Source organism: Haemaphysalis longicornis, unplaced genomic scaffold, assembly GCF_048455015.1.
Source record: "Haemaphysalis longicornis isolate Haplotype H1 unplaced genomic scaffold, Haemaphysalis longicornis Haplotype H1 scaffold_1, whole genome shotgun sequence".
Lineage (NCBI taxonomy): Eukaryota > Metazoa > Arthropoda > Arachnida > Ixodida > Ixodidae > Haemaphysalis > Haemaphysalis longicornis.
The window spans coordinates 434,417,453-434,430,093 of NW_027526203.1; the positions used below are offsets into that span (position 1 = coordinate 434,417,453).

At 44.7% G+C, this 12,641-nt stretch overlaps 1 protein-coding gene across 6 annotated transcripts in view; it reads left to right on the top strand.

The window, feature by feature from the left end:
• LOC144155763 (dnaJ homolog subfamily C member 7-like) overlaps positions 1 to 12,641 on the top strand; it is a 77,471-nt gene that overhangs the window by 48,092 nt on the left and 16,738 nt on the right. For all 6 annotated transcript variants that reach the window (XM_077687405.1, XM_077687403.1, XM_077687402.1 and 3 more), the window contains exons 2-5: positions 3,908 to 3,996; positions 4,602 to 4,915; positions 7,542 to 7,660; positions 11,908 to 12,061. In XM_077687405.1, the coding sequence (XP_077543531.1) occupies positions 3,908 to 3,996; positions 4,602 to 4,915; positions 7,542 to 7,660; positions 11,908 to 12,061 (676 nt within the window). The remainder of the gene's footprint in view (positions 1 to 3,907; positions 3,997 to 4,601; positions 4,916 to 7,541; positions 7,661 to 11,907; positions 12,062 to 12,641) is intronic.

Genomic DNA, 12,641 nt, shown 5'->3' on the forward strand with positions numbered 1-12,641 from the left:
CAGCTGACCACGGAGGTCGTTGAGGCTTACCACATAAATAAAGGGGTGTGCTGATTTTCAGTGTATCCTAGATAGCTCTGCATGATAATGAATATTAATTTTTGAATAGCTCTGAAATTAGAACTTTCACACCTTGTAAGTCTGGGGCATTGCTTTGTGTGCGCTTTGAGTGTGACTTCATCGGTGTGAGGTCACGTGGGTCTTAGGTGATGGTACTTTGCCTTTCATTAAAGTTGCGAGTTCAGTGCCATCCTGTCTACTCCGCGCCTTGTGTATTTGTCTTTTGCACTGCATTGTAAATGTTAATCAGCACCACCTCTCCCAAATGTCGATTCCTCTGCAAAAGAGAGCATCAACTGTGTACTGACAACTTGTGGGTCATTCACTGTTAGTCTCTTCGCATGCTCAAGTCTTCAGTGTCGGAATGGTACCATTCAAAGTGTTTCCCTGGGTGCATTCTTGGGTTGTCACTGCACCTCTAGTGAAAAAAAAGCGTGGTCTCTTTTTCCACCCCCCTTTTGTATTTGTTCCTGCAAACGCTGCAGCCTACTGTGTACATTGTACTAGCACACGGACAGAACACAAGAGGAAGAAAACCACAGGATGAATACTAGATTAGGTGTTTAGGCTTTAATTAGGCTTTGATTAAGCGTTTAGTTGATGTAGTGGGGCCTGCCAGTCTAAATGTGTGTACAACTCCTATCCTTTGCCGAGGCTGGTACATTGTACTAGCACACGGACAGAACACAAGAGGAAGAAAACCACAGGATGAATACTAGATTAGGTGTTTAGGCTTTGATTAGGCTTTGATTAAGCGTTTAGTTGATGTAGTGGGGCCTGCCAGTCTAAATGTGTGTACAACTCCTATCCTTTGCCGAGGCTGTTGGATCAGGTTTCGGTGGTACTGCAGATGGTCTCTGCTCTTCCAGTCCCTGTGTGACTTGCATCATTTGTATTAAAATCAAGCTGTTTACAATCGCAACATTGAAAAGCCAGACTAAGCTTCATTCATTGTTTCAGCGGTGGACTTGCACGAAAATGCATGACACAGTAGGGGTTGGCTCTGTCAACAGCCCTCGTTTTTTCAGTGCACTTTATCCGGTGCAAAAGTATCTCTGTCGTCTGATGGAATAACATGGCTATCCTCCTTGCAAAAATTATCCGTGTTTTCGTCAAATCTGCAAGAATTCTTCCATTAGGATGTCCGTGGAGGGAATGCAGGCATGCTTTGCTGGTCACGTTGCCGAACAGAGTGCTCAGATGGACCAAGTCTCCGGAGGACCCAAGTACATCCTCCTAATGAAGGAAAAAACAAACATTCTTTAATGCAGAAGTTCAGTTACTCTTCAGTAGATGGCATCTCATGCATCAATACAAAAACACATGCAATTCAAGTGCAAAGAGGAAAAAGCTTGTCCGGCAGTGCCCTACAAGACTTTGCTGATGAGAGCCATCGTTTGCTGTTGTCAGGAGAGGTCCGACTAGTAACCAGGAAAGATTAAGCTTGAAATATCCTCTGTTCATTCTTGGAGCTCTTAAAAAAAACAATTGTAAAACTCCTGCTCCAGTTAACAAATGTCCTATTCCAGACCACATTATTTATTGCCACGGGTTCATTTATTTGCAAACTTGTACGAACTTCCACAGCTTGGGTCCTTAGACTGCACCGGTGGATAAGTTAAGTTATGCTTGTCTAAAACAAGCAATTTTGCTTTATAGGTGACACTGCACAGACTCTACGCAATTTTAATAACAATATTATAATAAATTATAATATCAATGTGTCTCTCGCCCTGTTTACAGGCATTCCAGACAAGTTAAGCAGATCATCATCATGGCGCTGATGCGGGCGGGACGCTTATCACTGTGGTTGTCACTCGCACCATCTATAGAATAGGGAACATCAGCACCAGCCATAATTGCTATGGGCGCTGATTAACAGTGGTTTACTTAAGCCAGGGTTGGTTTACGTGATTACACCAGAGTTAAGTTGCGTGGTTGCTTTACGCCAGGGTAGACTGGTGTGCGTGACTGCTTGCCGTTTTTCTGTACTGCGTATATTTGTATTAAGAGTAGCCATTTTCTTGTCTGTCTTGGCTATCAGCTTGCGGTTTTTTAATCACCCGAATCTTCGGGCATACTTGCATCGTGTTCTGTTGAGACGTAAGGCTGGTTATTTGTAGACAAATACGATTCTCGACACTCTTGCTCACAATTTTAACATGACACTCTTGTTTCATTTTTCTCGCATGACTTCAACTGATTTACTGGTTAAAAATTACTCCCATCTCCCCTCGCGGGAACCCCTGTGTAGATGCGACGCATAGGGGGTTCCGTTGTTGTTTCCGTTAGGTTGATTCTGCCATCGCGTGAAACGTGCCGTGAACCCCCTGCCGCGGCTATGACGCAATGTGGCGCGGCTATGACGCAACACAATCCAACACAATCCACTTTAATCCAAGCCAATCCAATCCAATGCCCCTTGCGAGAGAGTGTTCGCTATCGGAGAGGAGAGGGGGTGAGCGGCGGAGAGCGCAGCTCGCGCGGCGAGGAGAATGGGGGAGGGGTGTGGACGGACAACGACAACGCCGTATGGAGGGACAAGGCGAGTGAATGAGATGCAGTCGCATCTAAAAATTAATCATGGCTAAAGTATTAATAGATTAATCGGGAGGTTAAGCAATCAATTTCCCACCCCTAGTTTGCTTCAAAAATGTATATACAACCTACTCATTATTTCAAACTTGAAGGTACCCCAGAACTTTGTTCTCATATAGATCTAGATGACGGCGACATGATTGAGCATCCATTTGAAGCACAATTAAAGCCTTGTTATACCTTAACTACACAAAATAAATGGAGAGCAGAGGTAGAAGGGCAGCAAGAAGGGCCGTCTACTGCTGATCAGACCTTTAAAAAACAGAGCCCTGTCTGTGTTACTGTTGAAATGGTACATAGGGCTAAGAAAGCTTAGAACTCACAGTCTACAGTAGATTTTGCTTCATTTCGAATGTTTCTTTACAGGCAAAGCATTTATTTCTTGAAGCATTGGTGTGCCTATTTTTAAATTTTCTATTTCACCTAGTGGTGGTAAAGCAGCCGATATAACCTGGTATGGAGAACCAAAAAGTACAAATTAACCGAATGTGTATGTATGAATTAGCAGCTTTCAGATACATTCAATGAATATCGGGCCAACCAAAAGTGGGTTTTTGAGGATGGTTTGGTGGGCTAGTTAGTGGAGCGCCTTGAAGAGGTTAACAGCGCTCATAGATGAGCGCACTCAAAAAAGATGAGGACACTCAAGAAATAAGACAGGACAAAGCGCTGAACTACAACTGATTTTATTTAGGCAAGATTGACATATAAACCTTGCCACATCCAATAGGAAGGCCAACAAAATCTGATGTAAACACTTATCTCGCTCTCTGCTTGCTACACATGTTGCTGCAGATATTCCTTTTTTTTTTTTTTTCCCCAAGAACGCAACTAGAGGCATGCTGATGCAGTTGTCGTTAAGACGAGCAATTTCGAGCTCCTCGATTACTTGTCGTGTATGCTTATCCTTTTCTCTGAAAATTACTGTGTGCTCTCCGAACAGGGGAACACAGGCACATTTTTGCAATGCGAAGCTAAGTGGCGCGAAACAAGTCTTCTCTTTGCTCTCTTAGCCTATTGTTAACGCATCTACCCGTCTGGCCAATATGTCTTGCCGCAATACGAGGGGAGTGAGTAATGAAGGCGTTTACTCTCTCCCCCCTTGGATTGCGGCAAGACTTGGCCAAGGGGCTTGGCAATTTTTAAGGTTACCTTTGACACGGCCATAGTCGTTTACCAGGGATTTGTTTTCAGCAGTTTTCAAGTGTGTGAACTGACCCGTTGTCGACCTTCTTTTTTGCTGCTGCAGGTTGGCCGAGGCCAAGAAAGAGCAAGGAAATGAATATTACAGCCTCAAGAAGTATGACGATGCCATCAAGCTTTACACGGAAGCTATTGGTTTGTTTCAAAATACTACATTATTAGATCTTTGTGTACGTGTGTGTGCATGTGCACATGTGTGGGTGGGTGTGTGACACTTAAAAGTATGTATGCCTGAGCTGCACCAACTCGTGTGGGAAAAAGGGGGTGAGCCTGTGATCTTGTCATTGCCTTGCGATGGATTCACAATCCTTGTCCAGCTGCTTTCAGACAGCTGTTAGTCTGCAGTTCCTGCCAAAGTTTCTGTATTTTTCTGGCAAATAAAACTAATTGAATTGAGTTGAATAAATAGAAGAATCGGAATTCAATTAAGCTGCTATATATTGCCACTTCAGATGACAAATGCTCACAGCGTGGAGCTCTACACTGTTATGCATTGCTGATGTTCAATTCCTCTTTTTTACTAAAATAGGAATAAGAGAAGCTGTAGAAAGGTGAACTTTTATTCATAATACCTAAAGTTGTTTTAGGCGGACATTTTTGCATTGTATCTTGTGAGGAAGCATTGGTTTTGTATATCCAAGAATTTGTTCCAAGTAGGCGCCTATCGAAACGAAGTTGACGAGTCCAGTGGTCACCACCGGTTTGTTTAGCCCCCACTGTGCTCTCTGTCACTGCTGCAGAGCTGGACGGGAGCAATGTGGCCTACTACTCGAACCGGGCTGCCTGCTACATGATGATGGGGGACCACCAAGCAGCGCTGGACGACTGTCGCCAGGTCCTTCTGAGGGACCCGCACAACAGCAAGGGCCTGCTGCGCGAGGCCAAATGCCACGTGGCCCTGGGGGACCCGCAGGCAGCTGGCCGCAGCCTCCAGCTGCTCAGGGACCTGGACCCCCAGAATCTGGCACTGCCACGCGAGCTCAAGACGGTCGAGATACTCAAGCACTTCCTCACTGAAGGGGACAAGGCCTACGAGGCTCAGGACTACAACAAGGTGCCCCTCTCATAAGTCTGCTTCACTGCCTCTCTTGCACTGTGCTTCAAGCGCTTAGGGGTATTGCACTCCCTGTAGCGATGCCCCTGCACTTTCTCTGCGAGCTGCTGCTGCTGCTACTGCTTAGTTGGGGGGTGAATGTTGATTTTCCTTCAGCTCTGTGGTGGATCGCCCTTCCTCCCTAGCTAGCACTGGTCATACAGTGCATGCTACTTTCCCTCAGGGTCATGCCCTGAGTAGTCAGTCGCACTTCCACTGCTCTTCACCCATTTTCTCCTCCTACAAGGCCACGGCCACTCTGTGGCGATTTGCATTTGCTTGCATTTCTTTATTTACTAATCCTGTCCACATGATACTGCTGCTGCACGTTCTTGTCTGTAGCTAGTCTCAGTGGTATGACCAACTCTTCCGATGTTGGCGTTCCCCTGAGATTTTTCTGGTACCTGGTCTTTTCTCACTTATTCTGCCCTCTAACAGCACCCGTAGAATTCTACCCGGGAACCTGCCACGATGGCTTAGTGGCTAAGGCGTTGCGCTGCTGAGGTCGGGGTTCGATTCCCGGTGGCAGTGGCCGCTTTTCTGATGGAGGCGAAAAGCAAAAATGCTCGTGTGTACGAGATTGTGGCGCACGTTAAAGATCCCCAGGGGGTCAAAATTAATCCGGAGCCCTCCACTAGGCGTGCCTCATCGCCTGCGTTGTCAGCGTGTTAAACCCTACAATCAATTAATTCTACTAGGGAACTTGCTAATGCCTTCAGCATTACATAGCTGTATAGCTTAGAAACATACAGACGCCTTCCATGTTTATGGTGGCCTGCTGTGTACTTATTTTTTGTACAGCACATATTTTTGTGTGCTGTGGGACTGGCTTCAGAAATATACATTTCCACTGTTTCATATCATTTACTATTTGTGCTGCACAGTAAATATTGGCTCGAAAGAACTTTGAGGGGGGACATGGCTCTTACTCCGTGAAACTTGTCAAGTCTTGCTGCTTTTTTTCCCTCTGATTTCAAATATGCCATTATTTTTTGAGTAAGTAAATTAGTTACCAAGATAATTTGAGATTAGTCATTTTTGGAGGAACAATAGATGAAAGTGTTAGCCATGAAAGTGTAATCTTTATATTTTCTAATACTATGAAGCCTTGTGAGGGCAAAAAGGGAATCGGTTTGTTTGATGCACCGCCTGGAACTAATTTTACAGCTCATTACAGCTCTTAAACGAGACGACAGGGCAGCAACGTAGGTGTTGGCTGTGCCATTTGCGCCAGCGATGTGCTTCTCTTGCGACTGATCGCCAATAGCGATAAGCAGACGCAGCGGTTATCACATGTCCTGCCGGAATCAAATGGTTCATCATCTGCCCTGTCACTTTTTAAGTGGCAGCGCACCTATGGCAGCTTGTGCGCATAACGTTTGGGAGCATTGCAATCAAAACGCGCGAGCCCGCACGTCGCGTGGTATTTTTTTGTATTTCGTAGGCATCTTCAGTACGCTGAAAAACACTAATACCTAATGGATAGAAAGACAGAAAGTGTTTATTCTTAGGTTTTAAATACTGCTGTGCAACTTTCTAATTGCGATTTTTGGCCTAGCTTCATTGGTTGTAAAGTTGGCTAATTAAAATTGGCTAATTGTCTAACTGGGCAACCTACAAAAAATAGCGTGAGAAACTACACCGAAAAGTTAGCAATATGCATTTCGTTGCGTCGTGTTAGGGCGCATCGAAATATTTTTAAACTCTAGCTAAGGTTAGGTGAAACACCCTGTATATATATATAGGAGCAGCCACGTGCAACAAAGGCACTGTGGCAAATCTGCTCACAGTTGGGTAACTGCATAGCAGTGGCAAAAATGTATTTTTTTTGGTGCAGAAGTGAAATTGAAACTGTTCAAAACTTTGCAAATGGTCCTATGGTATTAGGATTACCATTGGCCATTTGCCAATGCATGCAGCAGCACTCAAACCACTTGGAATCACGAAATAACTTCATTAATGAACACCTGTTGATATTTTCGGCTGATTTGGTCCATTCTCACTGTCAGAGCATAAATACAGTTCACTGTTGGTGCTCTGATTACAAAAACTCAGTGCTGATGCGCCGCAATCGCAGGTGATAAGGTTTTGTTTGGAAGCAGTAGCACACCATGGGCTCGTGTCATTTTTACACTTGAGCTACAAATTTAAACACAACTTACAATAAAAAAGCATTTCTCGAAGTAACTACCAGATGGTTTTTCTTGCCTTAAAGATGCCTCATAAATGAAGAATGTGGCAATTGAGATCATTGTGAAGGAAAATTTGACATCCACCTCAATGCAGCTGTATGGCTACAAAAGAAACTCAAACTTCGCAGTTGAAGAAAAATTCATCCTGGTCCAGTGTCCTTCGCACAAACTTACTCCACCTTGTGAATTTTCCTTAAAATTTGGTCTATTAATTGAGATCATTGATCAAAATTACTTATTTTTAATAGCCGGCGTAGCGAAAAAGTTGAGTGCCACAGACTGTCATTCTCCCAGCGGAAGGCTCTTACCTATTTAGTTGGACAAGGAACCTGACTCCTTTTTGTTTATGCAACCCTTGTACTAAAATATTCCTCTCCATTTCATTCTTTGCCCAGGTCATATACTGCATGGACCGAGCACTGCAGCAAGCGGTTTCCTGTTCGAAGATTAAAGTTCTCAAAGCAGAGTGCCTCGCTCTCCTGAAGCGGCTTCCCGAAGCTCGCCAGATTGCAGAGTAAGTGGCTTGTACTTGTTGTTGCTAGGGAAAAACAAAGTGCTTATGGTAAATGTTGTAGCTGTTGTGGCTGTTCTGTATGTTGTAGTCTTTCTTGCTATTGCATTTGCTGGGGATTAAGATTTTGACAGCTATTTTAGCCTCATCAGCTTAAAAGTTTGTTTTTGTCGGTTTTCGCGATTTACACACTGGTTATTCAGCAGCTTCTATTGGTGGCTTTTATTTAAATGGACACTGAAGTGCGTTAGCCTAAGGTTTGTTTGTGGCTGTAAATGTGCAGTTTACCTCATATTCTAGTTGGACTAGCATTTAGCAAATTCTAGAGCCATAGTTTGTAATGGGTGGTAGAAAACAGCATGGGTCATTTGCGGCTGCTGCAACAGCTACATTAATTGTGGAACACTACTTTACAAGAGTTGGCCAGCTTTCTCAGTTTTCCAAATTTTAATTTACACAGATTTCATGGTTATTGTTGACCTTTTGTTTGTTCATGAACAGGTTGTATAGATTAAATGAGCCATGAAGACAAAAACCCAAAAGACATTTAGTTCAAGAAAAATACGAAATACGTATTGAACTTTCAAATTTTGCTCTGCACGTCAACAGAACTGCCAGCGTGTCAGCTTCAAGTTAGCATTCAAACAGTACGATGAAATAGAACTAAAGGCACAACTACAGTTGCAGTGTCATGTTTCCTTGTGGCATCAAAAAAACCCAGTGAAAAAGTGGCTGGTGAGATTGCACTGCTTCACCGGTTTTCCTTAATATCTAGCTTAGCTCTGGGAATGTTTGTGTTGAAACGTTAAGAAAACATGTGCAGTGAACAATCGTTAATTGGAATTTTGAACTGTGCCATTTGGTCTGGCCAAGTTCCATAGAAGTGTGTGTATAAAAAAGCCCATTAATTTGAACATGAGTGGGTTCCACCACGGATAATTTGTACTATGCGCCACCGCGCCGGTGGCTTGGTGGCTAGTTCAGGGCCAAGAAACGCACCCGCTGCCCACATTCAAGGCTGTGTCACCTGTGCAACAAAGAGAAGAGCTGGGAGATATGGTAAAAAACCCATGGAGGACCTTTTGGATGACTTATTCTTTGCAGACTACGTCTATGTAGATGCGAGTGGAGTGGCGTGTTCTGCGCTGACTCATTTACCTGGTCGGAAGCACAGAACCTGCCACTGCCAGTGCTGACAAGGAGTAGGTGGAGGACGAAATACAAGTGTGGCACACTCTTGCAGATGTCATGACCGGATTGAATGCCCCACATCTCGTCAAGTTTTGAAAAAAGCGAAGAAAAGGCTCTCTCCCACATTTGCTCGTTAGAGCATGAAGTTCTGGCTGTCACCTTCAAGGACAAAATGCAGATGCAATAATGAATTTTTTTAAAGAAATAAATTAACATGCCCTACTGCTTTCCAATCGCAGTGTAATGCAGTTATTCTTCGCTTTCATTAGTTCGAACTTTCAATTACTCGAATTGAGATGGCTTCCCCCTTGGGTACAGTAAAAGCTTGTTAATTTAAACATTAACGAGCTTTTAACGTGTTTTGTTATCCTGATCCCTTTGAGCATGGCAGCAGTCAAACTTTTCCACTGTGCCATCATAGCCAGTGTCTGCCAGTTGGTGTAAAGGGTGGTGAGAGGGAAATTTTTAAGAATCGGCCTAAATGAGCCGAAAAAACTTCAACCATGGCCTGCACATTCTAGACTTTTATCTACATGAAGCTATCACAAAATGTGTATAAACTCACTTCTGTGTCATTTTAATACTGCCTCATGCTTCTGGTTGCATCTTTCTTTGACTCTTTCATGCACAGAACTCTATTTTGAGAGGAAAACCAAGTTTTATTGTAAAAATGGGGAACTCATAATGAAGAAATGGTTTTCTGACCAGAAAAAAAAAATTGGCACTTTTGGTTCACACGTTATGAGGTGGTTACCTGAGGTGACCACCATGCATTAAGGGGCTACCAGTCACTTTCGGTGGTAAGCCGCAAAACAGTCCTTGTTTTCTCGCAAGCACAAGGGAACGTTGCAGGTCTCACACATCCACGACGTTCTTGAGGGTTTAGCCTTCGTGCTGCAGAGACCGCACCTCCTCATTGTGCACCTTTTTGGTTGGTGCTCGCTGTGAAGTACACGTACTGCCGGGGCTACATATGGCTTAGAATTTTTTATCTGTACCAATACGGTGTTTGACGACTTTCGCTTCCTGCTAACCTGGGCATCTGCAGTGAGGGATGTCACGATACATCTGCGGAAATCTTTCAAAGTGAACTGTTCTACTCCTTCGAGTTCACGATATACTAGAAAGGCGTTCACCACAGAGCAGTCTAGCAGGTGGAAAAAAATCCTGTGCCACCACTTCCGCGACTTTCTGTCTATTTCATATTGGCCCTTACGCTGATCAAATTTGTCCACAAAATTCATGTGCTGGTTGTAGTCCTGCAAAGCCGCTGGGCAAGAGACCTTGCTCACTGTTCCATCTTTGTTTTTTCTGTTGACTTCCACTTCAATGCAAGGATCATGAAAATTTGTGAGCAAATAAACAATCCTCTTGTCTTTCCATTTTAGACAGCACAGACTGTCGTCGCTCACACTCCAGTCTGTGTCGCCTCTTTCCATTGACTTGTCAGCCTGCAAGCTAGGCAAGTTCTTTCTGTTTGAATTCACTGTCCCACATGCGTATATGCCATCATGAAGTAGGTCCCTGAGGAGGTTGTAGCTTGTAAAGTAATTGTCAAAAAAAAGACGATGCTGCTTTCCTCGAAGGTCCTGGCAGAGTTTCTTCACAACTTGTGCGCCTAGCTCCCTCTGAACGCCACCTTCAGATTTGCCTGTGTAGATGTCGAACTTCAGGTTGTAGCCATTGCTGGCACAGAGCATCCAGACCTTGTAGCCACGCTTCACAGGCTTTTTCGGCATGTATTGTTTCAATGAACTCCTCCTTTTGAACTTTATCATGGATTCATCAATGGCGAGAACCTCAGTCAGCAAGTAATTTTGGGCAAACCTAGTTTATAGTTCAGAGAGGAGAGGGCGGACTTTGTACAACTTGTCAAAGTTGGGGTGATTCCTCGCTGGCTGCAGGATATTATCATTGAGATGCAGGTGAGATAACAGCCAGCCGAACCTGTTCACACTCATAACTTTCGAAATGAATGAATCATGTAAGTCAGCTGCACTGGACCAGTAATCCCGGTAACTTGGACTTCTTTTGATTCCCATCAGAAGATTCAGCTCCAGAAAGGCATCCATTTCTTTTAGCGTAGTTGGTGTATACGGCTTGCCCTGCTGCTGAGCGTAGAGATTTGTCTAGAATACCAGCTGCTCCATCCAGTCCGGTGTCCAGAACAGGCTGAAGATGTCCAAAGGACTTCGTTTCTCAAATGTCCTGAATGCAATGTGGCACTCCAATACACGATAAGAAGTCCAGCGGTGGGAACATTTTGTAGGAAGGACTCCACACGGGCACCTTGGCAGTCATGCGCGGAACATCGTCTTCATCGCTGTCTATATCAGACGACTCACACTCGGCGGGAATGGGTATTCTCGCGCCAGGTTTTTGTTTGCCCACTCCAGCTGCTGCATCATTAACTTCATAGTCAGAATCGCTGTCACTTGAGCTGTCACCCCCCGCGAAGCTGTCAGAGTCCGATGGTATATCGACGAACTCCGCCGCTGAAACACCAAGAAAAAAAATATATTACCGCCCCTCTCAGACCCTTCATGCACGGTGGTAACTCTAGGTGACCACCAACTTCAATGACACCGCGCTTTGTTCTAATCGGCCGCAGCACTTAACTTCAAGCTTGCTTAGTATTAGTTACTCATGCAATATGTCATCCAAAGCTGTCAACTTAATAACTTCAGCCTTACCTTTCTTTCTGTAAAAATCTCTCTGGTCCATCGTGTATCGCGCCTTCGGGACGATGGCAGCCGGGAGGAAAAAAAAAAAACACGTGACTTCGGAACAGCAAGGAGGTAGCGCCATCTCTGTTGGAGTAGTGAAAGCTAAAAATGCGCGCTGTTTGAAAGTCGATACGCGGGAGTCGCTTGCTACACGAGAAAAAAAATCGAGAAAAGGTGGTTACCTGGGGTGACCACCGTGCTGGAAAGAGTTGAACTGGCTGCTAAAAAATTACAACACATCATAAAGGTAGCTTTTCAAAACTTCCCCTCATGTTTGGGCTGTTACAGAGCCTTTGAACTCATGCCTTCTCCATTTTTCTTTTTTTTTTTCAGCGAAATTATGAGGGCTGATCGAACGAATGCAGACGCCATGTATGTGCGGGGTTTGTGCTTCTACTATGAGGACAACATTGAAAAAGCCCTTCAGCACTTTCAGCAAGTTTTGCGACTAGCCCCAGACCACCCGAAGGCATCAGTGGCATACAAGGTTTGTGCTTTCTTGCTGATTTTGAGTGGCCCTAAGCAGGGTGGCTCTAAGTTTTGAGTGGCCCTAAGTGGCCCTAAGGGCCCTAAATAGGCTTCTAAAAATTGTGATTTTACGTGCGCAAAAGCTGGAGTACTATCCAAGGAACGTCCTGCTGCAAAAATGGTTTAAAGGCGTTGAGTATTAGCTGAGTTGTCGTTCATTAAAAAGGGCCAGCAATAAGGCCTGAAGCTCTTCCCTTCACATCACGCCTCCAAAGCACTGTGGAAGCGGTGACGTCACCGACGAGGCGCAAGACCACCTAGAGAAACAGGGCAAGGTTCGAGATGTGCGCAGCTATTGACTCCGCTCGGCGGTACGTCGCGTTTTTTTTTTTTTTTTTTAACAGTGCAGGCTCCTCGTACAACTGCCGAGCGGGGCCGGTCGGGCCGCTAGAACCTCCCAGCGACCGTGCTCCTTGCATCAGCCGTGGTCGCGTCGGCACATCAGTTTTAGAATTGGGAAACGCACGTTTGAAGGCCAGGTAGGGGGTGCCAAACGCAACATGCTCGCTCATGACAGTAATTGAAGGTATACACCGACG